The sequence below is a fragment of the Bufo gargarizans genome, chromosome 4 (assembly GCF_014858855.1).
Source record: "Bufo gargarizans isolate SCDJY-AF-19 chromosome 4, ASM1485885v1, whole genome shotgun sequence".
Classification (NCBI taxonomy): Eukaryota; Metazoa; Chordata; class Amphibia; order Anura; family Bufonidae; genus Bufo; species Bufo gargarizans.
The window spans coordinates 423341563-423364901 of record NC_058083.1 but is presented as its reverse complement, the minus strand read 5'-3'; the positions used below and the strand labels follow the sequence as shown (position 1 = coordinate 423364901).

General features: G+C 42.6%; 1 protein-coding gene across 2 annotated transcripts in view; it reads left to right on the top strand.

Annotated features, from left to right (window-relative positions):
• SMYD3 (SET and MYND domain containing 3) overlaps nt 1-23339 on the top strand; it is a 709171-nt gene that overhangs the window by 289474 nt on the left and 396358 nt on the right. The window contains exon 6 of one of the 2 annotated variants that reach the window (XM_044291900.1): nt 18736-18885. The exons of the other annotated variant lie outside the window; for it this stretch is intronic. Within the exon in view, the coding sequence (XP_044147835.1) occupies nt 18736-18885 (150 nt within the window). The remainder of the gene's footprint in view (nt 1-18735; nt 18886-23339) is intronic. 2 annotated transcript variants of the gene reach the window in all.

Below are 23339 nucleotides of genomic sequence, written 5' to 3'. Positions count from 1 at the left end.
AAAACAACTGGAACATTCTTAAAAAGAAACACCCTTCACAACAGTTGGCCAGATCAAGAACACTCCAGGAGGTAGGTGTATGTGTGTCAAAGTCAACAATCAAGAGAAGACTTCACCAGAGTGAATACAGAGGGTTCACCACAAGATGTAGACCATTGAAGGCCAGATTAGAGTTTGCCAAACGACATCTAAAAAGCCTTCACAGTACTGGAACAACATCCTTAGGCCTCATGCACACGACCGTTGCTGTGTTCCGTTCCGCAAAATGGGGTTCCATTGTTCTGTGATCCGTTTCTGTTTTTCTTTCCGTGTGTCTTCCTTTATTTTTGGAGGACCACCAGACATAAAGGAAAGTAAAAAAAAGTCTAAGTCAGGTTTGCCATGCAAATGATAGGAAAAAAAATGGACGCGGGTGACAATCTTGTGTGCCTCCTCGTTTTTTTGCGGTCCCATTGACTTGAATGGGGCCGCAAACCGTGTTCCGCGAAAATAATAGGACAGGTTATATTGGACTGGAACCACGGATCAAGGACGCGGATGACAAACGGTGCATTAGCAGAGTTTTCAACGGACCCATTGAAAGTCAATGGGTCCGCAGAAAATCACGAAAAACAGAACAACGGACACGGAATAAAACAACGGTCGTGTGCATGAGGCCTTATGGACAGATGAGACAAGATCAACTTGTACCAGAGTGATGGAAAGAGAAGAGTATGGAGAAGTAAAGGAACTGCTCATGATCTTAAGCATACCACCTCATCAGTGAAGCATGGTAGTGTCATGACGTGGGCATGTATGGTGGCCAATGGAACTGGTTCTCTTGTATTTATTGATAATGTGAGCAGGATGAGTTCTGAAGGATGAATTCTGAAGTGTTTTGGGCAATTATCTGCTCATATTCAGCCAAATGCTTCAGAACTCATTGGGCGGGTCATCACAGTGCAGATGGACCAAAGAGTTTTTTTAAGGGAAAGAAGTGGAATGTTATGCAATGGCCAAGTCAATCACCTGACCTGAATCCGATTGAGCATGCATTTCACTTGCTGAAGACAAAACTGAAGGGAAAATGCCCCAAGAACAAGCAGGAACTGAAGATAGTTGCAGTAGAGGCCTGGCAGAGCATCACCAGGGATGAAACCCAGCGTCTGGTGATGTCTATGTGTTCCAGACTTCAGGCTGTAATTGACTGCAAAGGATTTGCAACCAAGTATTAAAAAGTGAAAGTTTAATTTATGATTATTATGTCCCATTACATTTGGTCCTTTAACAAGTGGGAGGCACATTTGCAAACTGTTGTAATTCCTACACAGTTCACCTGATTTGGATGTAAATACCCTCAAATTAAAGCTGACAGTCTGTTTCATTTCAAATCCAAAGCTGTTTCATTTCAAATCCATTGTGGTGGTGTAAAGAGCCACAAATGTTAGAATTGTGTCGCTGTCCCAATATTTATGGACCTGACTGTACCAGTCGCTACCAGCGGTCACATATGAATTTTTGATTGCTTGGTATTACACGTTTTGTGATTTAGGTGATACAAAATGGCTTTTTTGGCACATTTTGTATTAAATTGTTTTACGGCGTTCACCAGACGGGTTGGATCACATACTATTTTTATAGAGCAAGTTGTTAGGGACACAGCGATGCCTAATATGTGCATTTTTTTATTTTTTCATGTTTTTTGTGTTTCCATTTTCTGAAAGCCATATTATTATTTTTTTGGGCGATTGTCTTGGTTAGGCTCTCATTTTTTGTGGGATGAGATGACTGTTTGGTACCATTATGGGGCACATATGACTTTTTGATTGCTTATTATTACACTTTTTGTGATGTAAGGTGATAAAAAATTTATTTTTTGGCACATTTTTTATGGTGTTCACCAGATGGGTTGGATCACATGCTATTTCATAGAGCAGGTCATTATGGACTTGATGATACCTAAAATGTGTTTTTTTTTACTTTATTTTATTCAATAAAAGCATGTTTGGAAAAAAAACATTCGATTTTGTGTCTTCATTTTCTGAAAGCCACATTTTTTTATTCTTTTTGGGACGATTGGCTTATGTAGGGGCTCATTTTTTGTGGGTTGAGGTCAGGTATAATTGTTGCTAGTTTTGGATACATATGACTTAATCACTTTTTATACCATTTTTTGGGAAGTGCGGTGGGCAAAATTGCAATTCCATAAAAAAAAAAAAATTATGGTGTTTACCATGTGGTAAAAGTAACATGATCCTTTTATAGCTCAGGTCCTTACGGACACAGCGATACCAAACATGTTTAGTGTTTTTTATATTTTTTTGCATTTTTAACCAATTATGAGTGGATATAGGAATTTTTTATTTTTATTTTTTAACATTTTTTGGACCAAGACCTACTTGGTTCTTGAAGATCCAGTGGGTCAATCTGTCAATCTGGCACAATAGAAAACTGATCCGTCCCCCTTTGACTTTCAATGGTGTTTAAGACGGATCCGTCTTGGCTATGTTAAAGATAATACAAACTGATCCGTTCAGAACTGATGCAGACGGTCGTATTATCTGAACGGATCCATCCATGACGGATTAGCACAAAACGCGATTGTGAAAGTAGCCTTACAATACACTGCAGTACACTATATAGTGTACTGCAGTGTATTGAACTCACACTAAGGCCTCATGCACACGACCATTGTTTTATTCAGTGTCTGTTGTTCCGTTTTTTGTGATTTTCTGCGGACCCATTGACTTTTAATGGGTCCGTTGAAAACTCGGCTAATGCACCGTTTGTCATCTGCGTACGTGGTTCCAGTCCATCAAAAAAATATAACCTGTCCTATTATTTTTGCGGAAAACGGTTCGCGGACCCATTCAATGTCAATGGGACAGCTAAAAAACACGGAGGCACACAAGATTGTCATCTGCGTACGTTTTTTTCCTATCATTTGCATGGCAAACCTGTCTTAGAACTTTTTTTTTTTACTTTCCTTTATTCTGGTGGTCCTCTAAAAATAAAGGAAGACACACGGAAACAAAAACGGAACAACGGAACCCCATTTTGCGGAAAGGAACACAACAACGGTCGTGGGCATGAGGCCTAAGCCTGATCAGGCTTAGATATACCACAGCAAGCCAGATGCCTGTGAAGGTGTCCAGTTGCCATGGTAACCATCAGGACGCTGCCACAGTGCATCGGCCTGATGGGGGAGGTAGGAAGCTCCCTCAGTTTACCCTTCAAGCATCGGGCCGCTGCCACAGCCGAGCAGCATCACAATGCTTGACCCCGCCATACAGCAGTCCCTAAGGACCACGGCATGGAAGGGGTTAAACGGCCGACATCAGTGCTAGCACTGATGTTGGCCGTTTCAAGCAGAGTGTAAGCTGGACCGGGGGTGCTGCGCGCTCTGCATCTTGAAAGGGGGGGTGCATTAACCCTTAAGGCATTGTGCCGCTGCCAGGGCAGAGCAGTGGCCCGATGGTTAGCGTTTTCCAAACATCAGTCCGTGGCATGGAAGGGTTTTCAAGCAGAGTGTTAGGCCTCATGCACACGACTGTTGTGTGCATCCGTGGCCGTTGTGCCGTTTTCCTTTTTTTTTTCGCGGACCTATTGACTTTCAATGGGTCCGTGGAAAAATCGGAAAATGCAGCCGAGACCGTGATCCGTGTATCCTGTCCGTCAACAAAATAGGACCTGTCCCATTTTTTTTTGACGGACAACGGTTCACGGACCCATTCAAGTCAATGGGTCCGTCAAAGAACACGGATGCACACAAGATTGATATCCGTGTCCGTGATCCGTGGCCGTAGGTTACTTTCATACAGACGGATCCGAAGATCCGTCTGCATAAAAGCTTTTTCAGAGCTGAGTTTTCACTTCACTGAAAACTCAGATCCGACAGTATATTCTAACACAGAGGCGTTCCCATAGTGATGGGGACGCTTCTAGTTAGAATATACAACGAACTGTGTACATGACTGCCCCCTGCTGCCTGGCAGCACCCGATCTCTTACAGGGGGCTGTGATCCGTACAATTAACCCCTCAGGTGCTGCACCTGAAGGGGTTAATTGTGCGTATCGTAGCCCCCTGTAAGAGATCCGGGGCTGCCAGGCAGCAGGGGGCAGACCTCCCCCTGCCCCCCCTCCCTCCCTCTATTGCCTATTGCATTAATAACATTGGTGGCAGTGTGCGGCACCCCCCCCCCCCCCCCCCCGATCATTGGTGGCAGCAGAGTTCCGATCGGAACCCTAGCGATTAAACTGGGACTCCGATCGGAAGTCTATGCCAGCCTCAGTGCCTTATCACATCTCCTGCCACAGTGCGCCATGATTTGCCAGCCACACTGCCTCAACACATTAGAAGCCATAATGCCCCCTGACTATACCAGCCATGATTCCTCATCAAATTTACAGCCACAGTGCCCCCTGACTTTGCTAGCCAGATTACCTCATCACATTAGCAGCCATAATTCCCTCTCACTATGCCAGTCTCAATGCCACCTGGCAACCGAAGTGTCTCATCACATTGCAAGCCACAGTGTTTAATCACAGTGCTTGCTGACTACGCTAGCCACAGAGCACTATCATAAGTAGGGCCAGTTCACACCACTTATTCTCCCCCCCCCATCATTGGTGGCAGCGGAGTTCCGATCGGAGTCCCAGTTTAATCGCTGGGGCTCCGATCGGTAACCATGGCAACCAGGATGCTACTGCAGTCCTGGTTGCCATGGTTACTTAGCAATAGTAGAAGCATCATACTTACCTGCTGGCTGCTGCGATGTCTGTGTCCGGCCTGGAGCTCCTCCTACTGGTAAGTGACAGGTCTGTGCGGCGCATTGCTGTCACTTACCAGTTGAAGGAGCTCCCGGCCGGCCGCAGCAGCCAGCAGGTAAGTATGATGCTTCTACTATTGCTAAGTAACCATGGCAACCAGGACTGCAGTAGCATCCTGGTTGCCATGGTTACCGATCGGAGCCCCAGCGATTAAACTGGGACTCCGATCGGAACTCCGCTGCCACCAATGATGGGGGGGGGGGGGAGAATAAGTGGTGTGAACTGGCCCTACTTATGATAGTGCTCTGTGGCTAGCGTAGTCAGCGGGCACTGTGATTAAACACTGTGGCTTGCAATGTGATGAGACACTGTGGTTGCCAGGTGGCATTGAGACTGGCATAGTGAGAGGGAATTATGGCTGCTAATGTGATGAGGCAATCTGGCTAGCAAAGTCGGGGCACTGTGGCTGTAAATTTGATGAGGAATCATGGCTGGTATAGTCAGGGGGCATTATGGGTTATAATGTGCTGAGGCAGTGTGGCTGGCAAATCACGGCGCACTGTGGCAGGAGATGTGATGAGGCACTGAGGGTGGCATAGACTTCCGATAGAAGTCCCAGTTTAATCGCTGGGGCTCCGATCGGATCTCTTACAGGGGGCTATGATACACACAATTAACCCCTTCAGGTGCAGCACCTGAGGGGTTAATTGTGCTGATCACGGCCCCCTGTAAGAGATCGGGTGCTGCCAGGCAGAAGGGGGTAGTCATGTACACAGTTTGTAGTATATTCTAACTAGAAGCGTCCCCATCACCGCCTCTGTGTTAGAATATACTGTCGGATATGAGTTTTCACGATGTAACTCATATCCGACAGTATATTCTAACATAGAGGCGTTCCCATGGTGATGGGGACGCTTCAAGTTAAAATATACCATCGGATTGGAGAAAACTCTGATCCGATGGTATAAAAGAGGCTCCAGACTTTACATTGATAGTCAATGGGGACGGATCCGTTTGCAATTGCACCATATTGTCTCAACGTCAAACGGATCCGTCCCCATTGACTTGCATTGTAATTCAGGACGGATCCGTTTGGCTCCGCACGGCCAGGCGGACACCAAAACGACTTTTTTTCATGCCTGTGGATCCTCCAAAAATCAAGGAAGACCCACGGACGAAAAAACGGTCACGGATCACAGACCTACGGACCCCGTTTTTGCGGACCGTAAAAAAAAAACGGTCATGTGCATGAGGCCTTAGATGGACATTACAGCTAACACTCTGCCCGCTGCCACTCTGCCATCCTGAAAGGGAGGGGTGGGGGTTGGTGCGCTTTGCATCTCCTTCGCTCAGCATCCCGATGGGGGAGGGATCAGTTTTACCCTTCAAGCATTGGGCCGCTGCCACAGCAGAGCAGCGGCCCAGTGCTTAGACCCTCCATACATCAGTCCCTAAGGAGACAAGCAGGGTCAAGCAGAGTGTTAGTTGGACATTACAGCTAACACTCTGCCCACTGCCGCTCTGCCATCCTGAAAGGGTAAATGGGGGGGGGGGGGGTTGCTGCTCAGTCAGGCTGCAGGGAAACTTGTGTGTAGCGCTGTGTCCGTGGGGGGCGCTGTGTCCTGATTGGACGCCGCGCATGCACAGTGCAAAACTGGTGACACACACACACGGACACAGCGCACTCACACAGGGATTTTATTATATTCAATTTCCGGAGAACCCCTTTAAAGAACATCTGTCAGTTTCTTATTTTCCTGAGAATATGCTGTCCCCCAAAATCTGCCATTAGTTGAGATTCCCTAATACACATTAGATGATCCCCAGGTTCAGCTGACGTTTATCCTATGTGCATTACCTGCTTACAGGGGTTATCCCATGATTAATGTTACAAAATGACAATTGGACTTCACCTAGATAAAGAGATCTCCCCATTGATTGCTGAAATTGCTATGCTAGATTTTCTTCAGGCTGACAGCTCAGACGGCACGTCAAACATACAAGAATAGGACATGTTCTAAACCGCGGTCGTGTGCATGAGCCCAGTAGAAGGCTGGAACTAAGCATGTGCAACCATGCTCATTCAGCTCAATAGCAGGATGTTCACATTGCTGTTCAGATTGAACACCAGGTGGATCCTTTATAGTGAAGTAACAGCAATATGCTGCAACTTAAGTATTTTTGTAACAGAAAGTGCACACTTTACAAAACTATTTTGTTTCTCATGCTGAATTAAATAAACATCTTGGAACGATAAACATTTTTCTTTTTATGGTTTTGGTTTTTTCTTCCATGCCTTCGAAGAGACAGAACCTTTTAGATTTTCTATTCACATACTGTAGCTATATGTGCTTTTTTTGTGGGACAAGTTGTATTCATTGGTACCATATCGTGCATTGGAAAGCTCGAAAAATTCTTTGTCTGGTGAAATAGAAAAAACTAAAACAATATGGCCATTTTTGAGGTTTTGCTTTTGTGCCTTTCACTGTGTCCTGAAACTGATGTTGCCTTTATTGTGGGTCAGTATGATTGCAGTGATTGTGTCACCATATTCTCGAATGTTTTGGGAACTTTTTTTTTAAGAGGACAAGGTGACAAAATGTTTTATTTCGGGCATAACTGCATTCACTTTGCACTATAAATAAATACTTTCATATTGTAATAGTTCAATGATTTGTCGACAGTGATACCAATTATGTTTAATATTAGTTTATTTTACAAGTGAGATCACAGAGAGTGCTTACGTAGTCACGCGCTTATGTGCGGCACCAGCTAAGCAAAGAAGACCGGGGAGCAGTGAATACTGCCATCAATGCTTTTCTTTTTTCTTTTTAAACCTTTTTTTTGTTTTTTGTTTCATCCTCCTAGGATACTTGAACATGCAATCATTCAATCAGTTATACAATAGACTACAATAGTTTATTATAGCAGTTTAGGAGGATTTTGCGGTTTTCCTATTAAAGGGTCACCCCAGGCCAAAACTAAAGATGAATCCTTTGGCCAAAGTCATGGAGCTGTACATGTTCCCAAAGCTTCATCTTCCTGAATGGTGCCATTATAGGTGTGCTCTCCTAGGCCGCAGCTTAAGCCTGCAGTGCCATAACTACAGAGCAGTGCTGTCCTAGTATACCGAATATACCGACCACTGACATGTATTGACTGAGGGGTAATTGGTATACAGCTGACTCATTTACTGACCATGGAGTCACGGAGTCAGCCGCCACTAGATGCTGCATGTAGTAACTAGATGTATGGAAAATTTTCCAAGGAGTTATGATAACATTTAAAATGGTTTTCTGTGATTACTAAGGTTTCCAACAGATACTATATGCTCATATAGTAGTCATTGTCAGCATAAATAAAATTGTAATTTCATTCACTAGGTCAGTATTTATAGGCTGGTTTCACACGGGCGTTGCAGGAAAAGGTGCGGGTGCGTTGCGGGAACATGCACAATTTTTCTGCGCGAGTGCAAAACATTGTTATGCATTTTGCATGCGCGTGAGAAAAATTGGCATGTTTGGTACCCAAACCCGAACTTCTTCACAAAAATTCGGGTTTGGGATCGAGGTTGTGTAGATTGTATTATTTTCCCTTATAACATGGTTATAAGGGAAAATAATAGCATTCTTAATACAGAGTGCATTGTACAACAGCGCTGGAGGGGTTAAAAAAAGAAATAAAATAATTTAACTCACCTTAATCCACTTGCTCGCGCAGCTTCTCTTCTGTCTTCTTTGCTGTGTACAGGAAAAGGACCTGTGGTGACATCACTCCGGTCATCACATGGTCCATCACCATGGTAAAAGATCAAGTGAATTAAGGGGAGTTAAATTATTTATTTATTTATTTATTTTTAACCCCTCCAGCCCTCTTGTACTATGCATTCTGTATTAAGAATTCTATTATTTTCCCTTATAACCATGTTATAAGGAAAAATAATAATGATTGGGTCTCCATCCCGATAGTCTCCTAGCAACCGTGCGTGAAAATCGCACCGCATCCGCACTTGCTTGCGGATGCTTGCGATTTTCACTCAGCCCCATTCACTTCTATGGGGCCTGCGTTGCGTGATAAACGCACAATATAGAGCATGCTGCGATTTTCACGCAACGCATAAGTGATGCGTGAAAATCACCGCTCATCTGCACAGCCTCATAGAAATGAATGGATCCGGATTCAGTGCGGGTGCAATGCGTTCACCTCACGCATTGCACCCGCGCAGAAAACTCGCCCGTGTGAAAGGGGCCTTACAGTAATACCAAATCACTTGGTATCAGGTTTGAAAAGGAGGAAAAAAATATATATAAAAAAAAAAATCACACCTTAGATCAGACCCCCAATATTAATCCGACCTCATCTCAGACCCCCAATGGTAATTAAACCTCACATCGGAAAATAAATAAATTAAAATCAACTCACCTCTCCTGCTCTGGATGCAGACTCCACTCAAGATATCCAGCGCACTTCCTGCCACTCTGTGCTGTGGACCAATGTCACACAAACTGAGGTCACAGAGATTCCGTCCTCGCGCTGTGACCAGGTCACAGCACGGCTTGTGTCACTGGTTAAAGAAGACTGGGGAGCAGTGACTACCGCTAGCATAAGGAGCACTGTATTCACTGCTCCCCGGTCCTACTGTACTAATGAGCGCTTCCATAATGGAAGCACTCATCAGAATTTGCCCTATAAGACGTACTGCCTTTTTTCCTCCACTTTTAGAGAAAAAAGTGGAGCTTACAGGACGAAACATGATTTGTGTGTGTTTGTATGTATACATATATATATGTTTTTCACAATACAAACCTTTAACTATATATATATTTTTTTTATTTTTTTTTCCTTCCACATCCCAAGGCCCATGACTTTTTTTTTTCTCTCTCTGGAGCTGTGTGAGGGTTTAATTTTTGCAGGACGACTTGTACTTTTTATTGGTATCATTTTACGGTACATAACACTTTTTGATCAGTAGTGGCCCGAGTTCTGTATTTTCTTATGTGATCAACCACATATAGTGAGCTCAGCAAAAATTTTAATGTGTAAAATAATGTTGTTTTTTTTTTGTTTTGTTTTTTTGTTTTGTTGTTTTTCAAGTCCCATCAAGAAGGAACATAAGCTATAGGATCTTCAATGGAATCAGTGTCAGCCCTCGGTTTCCATAGTAACTAGTCAGCTTATGCAGCAGAAACTGAGAAACTGCTAGCAGGAGGCAAATATAAATTTCAGATCCGTACGGTTAACGTATATGACGCCATCACTTCTATAAGGAAGAATGATCTCTAGTTCTCCCCACCCGGGAAGAGAAAAGCTTTCAGAAACTAGTAATTGTGATATAGATGAGAAGTTGAAACTTCCAACCTTCCAGGTAGAGATAAGCGAAGTTATGGACAATTCAATTTGGCTTCTTTGCCGAATTTAACAAAGAAATTCTGTTAGGCAGAAAGCACATTTCTTTGTATGTAGCAGACGCAATGACATGGAACGGTGATGGTGCCGCCCCCCATCATTGAACCCCTCAAACGCCGTGTTCATCGCTGTTCGTTGCATTTGAGATTAACATTGAGAGCTTTCAGGGGTTAATCCAGTAAAAAAATAATTATATATATATATATATATATAAACATAAACACATTTGTAGAATCCGCTGAGCTTTGGTGTGCCAGTTAATTATAAATTAACAAAATAACTACAGGATGTTTAAAAGGGGATTTATTAATGGTACAGGGAATCAAACATAAAAGGTTAACTAACTAACTAACGGGTAGGAACAAAGGGAATAAAAGGGAACGAGTAGGGAAGGAAGTGCCTAACTAGCTATCTATGTGCAGTCTTATATACTAGTCATACATACACTCACACATAGCCCATATACTGCCCATCCCTGGAACACCTTTCAGATACCGTCTTAGCCAATCAGCACAGCCCAGTTATAGTCTGTAGATATAGTTGTAAATATTGACGTCAGGCACATGCGCGCCCAACGCGCACATCACACACAGCACACGGCCATACAGCGGGAAGGAAGGAGAGAGTTCCTTCTTTCCAACTGTAATGCCGGCCAGCCACTGCCACCATTGAAAATGCTTGAAAAGGGCTAGTGAGGCAGGGATTGGTTAGGTCTCACTGCCCCACCAATGGAAATAAACATGATGGCCCGAGGGGGAGGGGGGTTGTCGGCATCCAGTTTCAGCTAGTATCTGAGGGAGTGAGCGGGAGAATGACCTGCGGTTCCTCTTCCATGTCACATTGAAAATATCAGCAGTGCAGCAGAGCGCAGTGTTTTGTTATGTGCGTGAATCAGTGAACGCCCCACTAAGCCCCGCCCACCCCCTAAGCCCTCGCCCCAGAACCACCCCACCCGATCCCTGGGAAAATTGTCTTTCATGAAACTGGTGCTTGGTGCAAAAAAGGTTGGGGACCACTGCACTAAAGGACAAACAGATTTGCAGCACAGGTCACCGCAGGCCTTGGCTTCCCCCAGGTTTGGAAGCATCAGAAATCACATGTTCCCAGGTGTGCTCCTCAGGGGCAAGGTCCTGTATTGTCTCTCAGCCATGGTGACTCTTGATTTCCCAAATTAAACAGCAGTGTCTATTGTCTGTTGAGCAGATAGGACTTGTCCACTGCGATTGAGAGAGAGTTGCTTAGGTATTTGTGGCCCAATTCCACTCTGCTGTAAAGGCCCTTAAGTCAGACGTCAATAAAATTGTGGTCTTCCAACAATACTCACTTTATCCATTTGACCAGTCATCTTGATTGAAGACACCGTGCAAAATCATTTCCGGGAAAATTAATTCATTATCACAAAGCGCGAGGAAATTCAGCTTTGCAGCAAATCAAATTTTTCCTGGAATACGGATCAAAGTCCACTTCGGTTACTTCTATTCACTCAACACTACTTCTAGGATTTAACCTGACTAACAGCTACTTCAAATACTGCTAAAGAGGGCACTTTAATACTAAACTTTTCTTTCAGTAGCAGAGAAAGCAGAGCCTCCTAGAGGCTCATTTGCATAATAATTTTTCAGCAATGTGAGCACATAAGAACATGGGAACAACACAGATGCCTTCAGCTGCCAAGCTCACATGCAACAGGTCAGCCAGTGTCATAGGTACAAATCTGCTGACAGATGCCCTTTAAAGTTCCATCTCCCATGTTAGTAGTAGCTATTAGAAATTATACTGCAATAGCTACCAGTGTGATAAACCTCGATGAGCAGCCTTCTCAAGATACCTACTCAAGGAATGTAAAGGTCTGGCCAGTGCCACATTCTGCTACTCTGCCAAGTACTGTATCATATGAAAGATTTATGAGGGACCTTATACAGGTAATGCCTATGTTATTTTATCCCTCAGGACACATAAAGATTGTCTTCATGTAATGTGAACTCTAACTTACTGTTTTATGTCACAATTGTCTAAATTTGGACAATTACTACTACAAAATCCAACTACCGTATAACAAAGGAGACCTTACCTTCCAGTGAATGTAGCCATGTCATCTACTATATGGCATCCCTAGAGAAGTTTATTACCTAATGCAGAATATTGCTTGCCTCACACTCTAGGTGCCAGGCTAGTTTCAGAGTGTCCAGATTCCATTATTTTGACATATTGTGTTGGATTTTAGCAATGCGTTTGTTAGTTTATTAGTCTTCATCTGTCATCTTCCCCAGAGGCTGTTTTCGTGTGCCGCTTCAGCGGGATCAGTGATTTGCCGGTTGGGAACACATCACTGCTGAAGTCTGCCGTTGACTGCAGTGGTGCATGTGACCCTTTCCATGTGAAAGTTGACAGACAGGGACTAGAAGAGAAAGGAAGTTACCGGAAACAGAGAGAGTCAACAAGCAGGGAAGTATTTTCCCACAGATACAGCCGGATGGGGTGCAAATGAAAAAGATTGAAAACTTGAAGTGTCAGTTACATGAGTTGTAGTCATCATTCATATCTTATGTATAAGGTTACACAACTCGGGCAGAATTCTTGCACCTATATGCTGGTTTCACTTAGGGCCCTTTCCAGAATTGGGACAACTATCGGGGACGAACATTTGTATGAACAATCCTTCCCGATAACTGCCTCATTTAAAGGTATCGCTAATGCTTGCTCATCAGGTGATCACATCGTTAATATGGCACCTAACATAGACATTTGTGGGCAGCGCATTGCCCTTTGAAAACAATGAATCTATATGGGAAAAAATGATCACAGTGTTGATTGTTCTTCTCCATACCGAGGGGGTGATTGCTGCATGTACGTAAATGGAGCTGTGATGCAGTTGAACATTTGGGAAATGAAGGTTAATTTCCTATCATTTTCCTGGATTTCATCCCATGCAAACAAGCCTTTAGACTGAACGCACTCTGGCATACAGTTTAGATGTTAGACCTGATGAACAGAAATGCATCATCCTCATAAAACTTCACTTCACCAATGTAGTGCAGCACCCTCCATTACCTTCAGCAGTACGATCCTCCTAAGCTGATTTTCTCCTTCAAGTGCTGCTGTTGCACCAGTGTGTGTCAAGTGTACCATACGATCCATGCTATGGTGACAGTAGATTTGTGTTTTCATTGGAACAAGGTTTGGTAATGTGTTTGGTTGAATAGAAATGGTGTAATTTGGAGTACAGTGGGTGGTCCCTCATCAGTTGGACAATGTTGACATATTCTAGCGTTATTATCAATATCGAGCTTAATTAAACCCCTTTAAATTGAATAGCAGCCTTTATAAATTGTGGTATATTATAGCCCAGTGTCATTGCTTTGACGACTTTTTAGTCTCATGTTTCACCTTGATAAAAAAAATAGTCTCCCATGTGCTGGATCTGAAATTGAACTGGAGCTCTTTTTTAGTAAGAAGTATTCTTGTAAAATTTCAATGCAGCACAAAATAGGTTCACAAAGCACTTACTGTAAATGCATATTCTTTTCATATACAGTGTAAATTTATATTTGGCATCTTTTATGCACAGAACCATAATAAATCATGTACTGATTTCTTACAAGATGTAAATGGAACCAGCTGGACTTTCATCATGTGGAAATGTCAGTGTTTGTATTACCCTTTACAAGTAACTACCACTTTTCCATAACCATTTATCAAAATCAGTTCAATATAAGAAGACAGAAAGTACAGTGCACAGAAAAAGCACGACTTTGGCTACTCACCATGGTGTGCGTTTGTCACGATCAGTGTGGGGGAAAAACTCCACACTAACACAGGAGGGAAGGGGATCAGTAACTGGGCCTGGAAACAAGGGAAGGAACAGGTCACCTCCTAAACAACCCTAATCCGGGCCCTAACTACCTATCAAGATGAATAGACCTTAAAGGTAGGAATATTCATATGCTGTATACCTAGGCCAGGCATGTCCAAACTGCGGCCCTCCAGCTGTTGCAAAACTACAACTCCCAGCATGCCCTAATAGCTGTAAGCTATCCAGGCTTGCAGGGAGTTGTAGTTGTGCAACAGCTGGAGGGCCACAGTTTGGACATGTCTGACCTAGGCCATTATATCCCTATAAGGCCTTGGAATGAGGTTAGGACCAGAGACAACCCATTCCTCCCTAGAAGGATGAATGGAAGTCTCTGTCTCAGGTCCAGATACAGACAACAGGGAATATAACAAACACAAAACAATAAGAAAAGACAAGACTTATCTGAAAGTAGAAAACTGGCAACTCCAGAAGCACCACCTAGTACAACCGACCAGCTAGTTAGAATGCAGGAAGAAAATCTATAAACCACACCTCCAAGAGTGAGAAGCGGCTATTTATTGGAAAGGTAAATTACCAACAAGCAACACCTGAAGCAATGGGTGTGGCATTCACCAAAATACAGACACAATAAGATCCACAGTGAACTTGTCAATTTAACCCACGAGTTGCCTGTCTCTCCGATCTACTGGTACCTGCCACGGGAACGTCCGTGACAGCTGTGCAGTTGACCAGTTCCTTGGGTATGCATATTATCACTGGAAACATGTCTATTCCTGAATGGCTGTGATTATCATCCCTATAAGGCCTTATGCATACGGTCCTTTCTGTTTTGCTGTCCGCAAAATATAGATACAGGCCTTGTGCATGTGGTATTCTGTTGTGAGCTCATTGACTTCAATGGGTATGTGGTCTACAATTTTGCAATTTGTGGACAATTATAGGACATGTTGTATAATTTGCAGATTGGACATACGGATGCAGAAATCACACGGCAGGGTGTGTGTGTATATGTGTATATACACTCACATAAAGAATTATTAGGAACACCATACTAATACGGTGTTGGACCCCCTTTTGCCTTCAGAACTGCCTTAATTCTACGTGGCATTGATTCAACAAGGTGCTGATAGCATTCTTTAGAAATGTTGGCCCATATTGATAGGATAGCATCTTGCAGTTGATGGAGATTTGAGGGATGCACATCTAGGGCATGAAGCTCCCGTTCCACCACATCCCAAAGATGCTCTATTGGGTTGAGATCTGGTGACTGTGGGGGCCATTTTAGGACAGTGAACTCATTGTCATGTTCAAGAAACCAATTTGAAATGATTCGAGCTTTGTGACATGGTGCATTATCCTGCTGGAAGTAGCCATCAGAGGATGGGTACATGGTGGCCATGAAGGGATGGTGTCACGGACGGTGTACAGGAACAAGACAAAGCAACATGCATATATGACTCACTGGATCCAAAGCTAAGGAACCAAAAGGGAGACCCCTGCACAAGACCTAGCACTTTCCCTGGCTGCTCAGCCTATGCAAAGATCCCAAAGGTGGATGGTTGCATATCCACGTACCTCGACTATATAACCCCTGAACACCCTACAATAGTGAGGGGACACGACCACCGGCTCCCTACACCAGACACGGAGGGAGTCAGGGTCACCTGGGATCCAGCAAACAGAAAATAACAGATAAATGTATAGCACTTAACTTTGTAGCAGACTGGGAAACAGGATCAGCATGCACACACACTCCAGGAAGAAGTATAAGCCCCCCAGTAAAGCATTATGGGGAGGAATTTAAAGGGAAGCAATCAGTCCAACTACATGACAGCTGAGATAGGCTAACGAGATGAGGAAACTGAATACCACAACAAAGAAAACTCAAGGAGGAGGTTCTGAAAGGCCTCAGTCAGAGCTTCTCAGCTGTCTGGTTGTGACAGATGGACATGGTCAGAAACAATGCTCAGGTAGCCCGTGGCATTTAAACGATGGCCAATTGGCACTAAGAAGCCTAAAGTGTGCCCAGAAAACATCCCCCACACCATTACACCACCACCAGCAGCCTGCACAGTGGTAACAAGGCATGATGGATACATGTTCTCATTTTGTTTACACCAAATTCGGACTCTACCATTTGAATTTCTAGACAGAAATCAAGACTCATCAGACCAGGCAACATTTTTCCAGTTTTCAACAGTCCAATTTTGGTGAGCTTGTGCAAATTGTAGCCTCTTCTTCCTATTTGTAGTGGAGATGAGTGGTACCCGGTGGGGTCTTCTGCTGTTGTAGCCCACCTTTCTTTCCCATTCTGACATTCAGTTTGGAGTTCAGGAGATTGTCTTGACCAGGACCACAACCCTACATGCATTGAAGCAACTGCCATGTGATTGGTTGACTAGATAATTGCATAAATGAGAAATAGAACAGGTGTTCCTAATAATTCTTTAGGTGAGTGTGTATGTATGTGTATATGTATATATATATATATATATATATATATATATTATTTTTCACACCGGCCCATAAGACACACCTAGGTTTTAAAGGAGGAGACAATTAGAAAAAATATTTTTCATTAGACCTCAGATCAGACCAGCAATCAGACCCCTTATGTTAATCAGAACTCAGCTCACAGTCCCAATCAGACCCCCAATGTTAATAAGACCCTAAATCAGACCTCAAATTAGACCCCCAATGTTAATAAGACCCCAAAAAAACCTTAGATCAGACCTTGGGGTGGGAGTGCGTCTTATGGGGCGGAAATACTGTGTGTGTATATGTGTGTATATATATATGTGTGTGTGTGTGTGTGTGTGTGTATAGATATACTGTAAGATATATATGTGTATGTATGTGTATATATATATATATATATATATATATATAGAGGTCCGCTGTTGCACATTTCAACTCTGACCTGTCAAACTACTAAACACTACCTCGTCTCGCTGCTAAGCCCCACTCTCTGCCAAACAGTGCAACCTGGGCACTTCTGCTACTGCTCTAAAGCTGGGAGGGGCTCCCTTGGCCATTTTTTTCTGTGTCATGTGTCATAGAAACATAGAAACATAGAATGTGTCGGCAGATAAGAACCATTTGGCCCATCTAGTCTGCCCAATATATCTGAATCCTATGAATAGCCCTGGCCCTATCTTATATGAAGGATGGCCTTATGCCTATCCCATGCATGCTTAAACTCCTTCACTGTATTTGCAGCTACCACTTCTGCAGGAAGGCTATTCCATGCATCCACTACCCTCTCAGTAAAGTAATACTTCCTTATATTACTTTTAAACCTTTGCCCCTCTAATTTAAAACTGTGTCCTCTTGTGGTAGTTTTTCTTCTTTTAAATATGCTCTCCTCCTTTACCGAGTTGATTCCCTTTATGTATTTAAAAGTTTCTATCATATCCCCTCGGTATCCCCTCGGTCTCGGCCTCGGTCATGTCCATTTGTGGCCAGCAGGGGTTTTTCTGATATATATATTTTTTTTTTCGCAATGGGTAAGCCCACCTCTGATTATAGGGGTTGCATAGGTGTAATTGTGTCAGCGTCACATTACTTCTCTCTGGACAGGAGTAAATTACCTATGTTAATTTTGAGATTTTCTAAAGGCTAAATATTTAAATACTAAACTATATTTATATTTTGTATACTAGTTAATATATTCTTTCACAAATGTATCCTTTGGTTTGATCTGTAATATCCTTCTGCTTTCTTTGTCAGATTAGCATGCAGAATAGCTGCCAGCAATCTTCTTATTGAATTTCTAATTACTTAGGTAGCTCCCATTGCAGCGGGTTTTTACAAACATTTTTTTGTTGTTTTTTCTGTTTTCTGCTCTGGCCTCATTACTCCAAGCATATTCTCATTAGTATGACATCCGGAGATGCTGAAGACAGTCACTCTGAGATCTGACCAGGTTACATGAAAAGGTCTCCTTACCACCGTTACTATTTTTTTTATCCCGTCACAGTAACAGGAGGACAGATTTGCTGTCTTCTCCTGAAGTCTCAGAGGAGCTGCAGGCCCTTTTCCATTCTGACAGGTAACCAGTATGAACTGAGATGGAGTTCAGGATTGCATTGTATATCTTATCAGAATTTTTATTCCATGCTCAATTGTTGCAGCAGCCAATTAAGCTACATAAGTGACGTCTCTGACAAAGCAGAGAGGATTCATGGATACCTGCAACACATTTGGTTCTGTCCCTTAATTGGCTTCCATAATAGCGAAAAGCAACCCTTGTGAAAAATGCTTAAGAGAATTTACATAAAAGCATAGGTAGTCTCACCGTCTGTGGAATCCAGTGAAAATAATAGAATTTTTCATGCAAATGTATTTTGAAATAATCTGGAATGAATAAAATGGCCTCCTGTAGACCTCAATTAACAATTTTCTTTGCTAAACAGAAGCCTGTATTTCTTTAAGCCCTGACTTAGACTTTATTCTCATCTCCGGCGGCAGATCCGGCAGGCAGTTTCGGCAGAGAGCTGTCTGCCGGATTTCGCGGGATCCGTCATTGCCGGATTCTGTAGTTCACTGCCAGTTCCCCTTGGACTCTAATGAGGTCCGCCGGTGATTCGGCCACTTTCCAGCATAAATTCTGGCTTTCGGCTAGATAAAAACTGTTGACCAACAGCTGGCATTTTGTTCTCAAGTGGGGATCAGATGTCTCCCTGTGTTGCTTCCTCTTCTTTTCACCCTGATTTTGGTTCTTACTATATGGCTATGTTCACATAGTAAATTTCATTTCATTGCAGTTTCCGACCTGTATCCCACACTGGGAAGAATTCACAGTTATTCTTCCTCATATTGATTACAGTAGGAATCCACTCTGTCGACTTGTCTTCTACGTTGTGGAAGATAAAACATGCTCCGTTTATTTCTGTGGGAGTTACAAGAACAGCCAAGTAAGTGTGCATGCTGGGAGTTGTAGGTTCCCAGCAGCTGGAGTGTCAAAGGTTGATGACTCGTTCATTGGATGGACAGAAGTATTGAGATACACTTTTTAATCATTGAATTCTGATTTTTCATTCAGTTGTATTGCCACAGGTGTGTAAAATCCAGCCCTTAGCCGTGCTTACTGCCTTTACAACCATTTGGAAAGAATGGCTCTTTCTAACGAACTCACTGAATTTGAGTGTGGCACTGTAATATGATGCCACCACTATATTCCATGATCAACAGTGAGTGGTATTATTGGAAAGTGGAAGCATTTAGGAACCACAGCAACACAGTCGCCAATAAATTTGTGGGATCAGTTTGGGGAAGGCCCTTTTCTCTTCCAGCATAACTGTGCCCCAGGCAAGGTCTATAAAAACATGGTTGGTGAGTTTGGTGTGGAAGAACTTGTTTGGCCCTCACAGAGCCCTAAACACAACCCCATAGTTTCTGGGATGAACTAAAATGGAGATTGAAAGCCAAGCCCTCTCATCTAACATCAACCTCACTCCAAAATCTTAAAGAAGAGTGGAAGCTGTTTTAGTTGCAAAGGGGGGTTGCCAATTCCATATTAGTGCTGATGAATTTAGATGGGGATGTCATAAAAGCTCCCGTAGGAGTCCCAATACTTTTGTCCATATAGTGTACAGTATCTGCTCTGTTTGTATTAGTAATTCTATCCCCCATAATATAACACTTCTGGACCTTATTTTGTCATAACTATGCATTCTGCTGTTCCTCTGTTATTCATGATATAAATTATTAATAACTTGACTAGTGGGTCCCTAAATAGTCTGGCACTGTCAGCACAGATTGGACCTTCCCAGTTGTTAATTTATTCATAAGCGGGGGAATGACACAAGGCCGAGTTATGAGAAAAGTTGCTTCAAAATAGTTTTGTGGGGGAATATCATTTTTTTACTAAAACGACCATGTCAGGAGAGGTGATAGGTCCTCTTTAGGTCCCAGAGACCCTCATAATATTAGGGGTGTAATACAGTTTGCTCATTCTATTTAAATGCTTTCCTGTTCCTGGAAGGAGAACGAGCTTTCGGTTTCTTATAGCTCTTTCACACAAGATTGTATGAAGTCATCTGCATAATTGTACAGGAGGGATCAGTAGGGTTTTATGACTGGTTAAGATATTACAAATAGAATACATTTCTATTGTTTTTTCACACCTTTTTAATAGAATGATGTAATTGCTGAACATGTATTCTATGAAATATGGCCTTATGCCTGTCAGAACACTTCTAAATAAGTACATAATATGGAATAATCCTAATCGGTATAGATGACATTCGATCTGATTTGGTAATTAACATATCACTACATAAAGAGACGCATGTCTCTGAATACTTAGCACTTGTCAAATGGTAATTGTTGAACTCTGAGGATTATTAGTTGCTGTTTTAAGCATTGTGTCGTTGGTTCTCGAAGGTATAATAATGAATCATATATTTTTAAGAATAATTGTTTCTACTGTGTAAGTTGCAATCTTTGCAAATTTAAAGGGTATGTTCACCTTGGAACAGCAGAGTTTAAGGGCTCATGCACACATGCTCATGGTTTTTGTCCCCATCTGTTCTGCATTTTTTGCTAGTCTGATGCGCACCCATTCACTTCAGTGGGCCCGCAAAACCATGTGCTGTCCACATCCATTTGTCCATTCCGAGGCCTCGCAAAAAAAAAAATAGAACATGTACTATTCATGTCTGTTTTGCAGAATACGTAACGCAAATGGCCGATATCAGTGTTTTGCGGATCCACAATTTGCGGAGCGCAAAAATGGCAACGGCCCTCACTTTTTTATGTGAAAATCACCTGGATGAAAAGTTGAGTTACTACATGGACAGATTTGCTGAGCTTGTATAATGCAATGGGCTCTGCAGCAATTAATTCTGCAAGACTTTATATTTTTTTTAGATCAGCTTAGTATAAAGTTCCTGGTGTAAAAATGACAGCTCCCAGATTGCAAATCTCTATCCAAAATAGAATGGTTATGCCCTTATAGATATGGTAAACCTAAAATGTGTTACTAAATGCCAGGAACACCAATTTCATTATATTTATTAATCACCAGGATGGCAAAGGAATGGCACCATAGCTGATGTACATAGCAGGTGTGTATATGTGAATTCTAAGTTCTAAGCTTTGTTTTCTTAGACATCATATCATTCCCCGGTGGAGCTGCAGTATGATATAATCCGGGTTGTTGTATAATAGAATGCCTGACATTTCTCAGTAGTGGAATGCTTTATTCTCTGCTGATGCACTAAATGGTTTGACATTTGGAGATTAGCTCAGTTTGACCATCAGCATGATTGTAGAGCCTACATGGCATACAAAAGGGAACTGAGCTGCATTTTATCATTTTGAGCCTCCTTTCCGATGCCCTATGTAGAAAGGTGCAGTAGGTTTTGCCATAGTGTGACACTTGTTTTTTTGTGATCTCGTGTTGTTACTGTCTTTGACTGATAGAGGACATGCATTTTCAGCATTTATGGTATTTACTAATAAAGAGAGGAAGATGGCGGCTATTACGCACGCCTCAATGGTCAATTAATGGCTCAATACTCCTGTGAACCAGCATGATACAGTAGGTCTCAGGTCCTGCAGCCAAAGATCCTCCCAGAGTCATAAACCATAGTGCACTATAACAACCAGCTAATGCTGGGTAATCTCCAAACAGGCATTGCTTGAAGACCGTAGACACTTGGATTAAAATAACAACATGTTATTGTCATAAAAAAGGGTATGGAACAGTGCATCCCTTTTCTCCACCCGCCCCACTGTCCCTACCTAATTACATGATCCATCCTAAGTGATGGCCCACAACTGGGAGACAGTCCCTTCTTAGCTAAGTGCAGAGGTCTAAACCAAAATGGGAATAGAGTAGTAAGACAGGAAGAGGTGAAAGCCAGACAGGCAAAACCAGGACTCAATCTGGATCTAAAGCCAGATACAAATACACAGCAAAGTGAACTCAGGAGATAACGTCAGAGACAAAGTGAGCAGGCAAAGGTGAGGTTGCAACAAGCAGAGTCAGAAACCAGGAGGTCACAGCAGAGGCAAAATCAGTAATCGGAGACAATGTCAAAGAAACGGGCAAAGATGAGAGATTCAGAGTAGCAAAACCACAACTAGGTAGTGAGGCTGAGATAACCAATCACAGGCATCTGTGGCCAGGCCAGCAGCTGCATGTTTAAATAGTCTACCTCAGAAACCAAGTAGTGATGGGACAGAGCCTAATTGGTCTGGAGTCCAGGCTCCCTGGTAGGTTGAGCAGCCCCACTGAAAGACTGGTTGACGTAGCAACAGAGCACTCACTCACTACGGGAGCACAGACAGCAGTTATTTTAAATGTATTAAGGATAATAAGACAATGCATTTTGCACGTAGACTGGGTTCTCCATCAGATCTAGGTATAAGGATAATAAGACGCGTAACTGGGTGCTACGTCGGGTTTATGCCATAGACCCGAGGAACCACGTAGTCCACATGTGGAATGTGTTGTCTTTTTACACTTAATAAATATGTGTTGTTTTTAGTGTCCTTGGGCTGCACCCGTTTGGAGATATATCCCATCATTTTCTTTTTGTCTGCAGCCCTTATGGTTGTAGATATTCTAGTATAGTCCAGGATCAGACTACATAGACTTAGTCTGTTACCATGGAGATGCATGAAGTCTACATGGGAGCTGTAGACACAAAGGAGGTCATTTATTAAGACCAGTGTTTTAGATGTTGGTCTTAATAAGCCCCTGCACTGGATCTGTGAAGAGGTGCCGCATGTATTTATGTTAGTAAATACCAGAAATTATTTTAACCAAGAATAATTTTAAGATTACTTACTTTTTTTTTATCCTTGCAGTAATAAAAAAATTGGTCATGAATATGGACATAGCTTTTAAATTGACATTCTGTACACCTTAATGAGTGTTTGCACTATACCATACATACTCATTATAGATGTTGTAGTGGTAGCTCTGCATTAGCCTTCATCAACCTGTCAATAGCTTGCTACATGTCAGACTCTCAGAAGACTAGTCTTTTATAGCCAAATCTCTTTGGGAATTTTCATCTTTCCCAATTCAAGTGACACTGTCAAGCTTCAATACAATACCTGAATTCCCATGCTGGTGTGAGAATGATTGGTCTGATGCAGTACATTGCACAGTCACACTCACTTCATTAACCCACATATTAAACCAAAAAAAACATGCAGTCAGCGCTTTTCTTGTAACCCTTGATTGACCGAGGCTTGACATCTGCTTGAGAGAATGCACAGTAGAACTTTGCTCATCTTATGAGAGTTGATTTGCTCACAACTCTAGACGTTTAAATGGTATATAATGTCTATATTAGCCTTGACACTGCCTTGCTTAGACACAGTTCAATAATCTGCCATCCATGCCGTCATC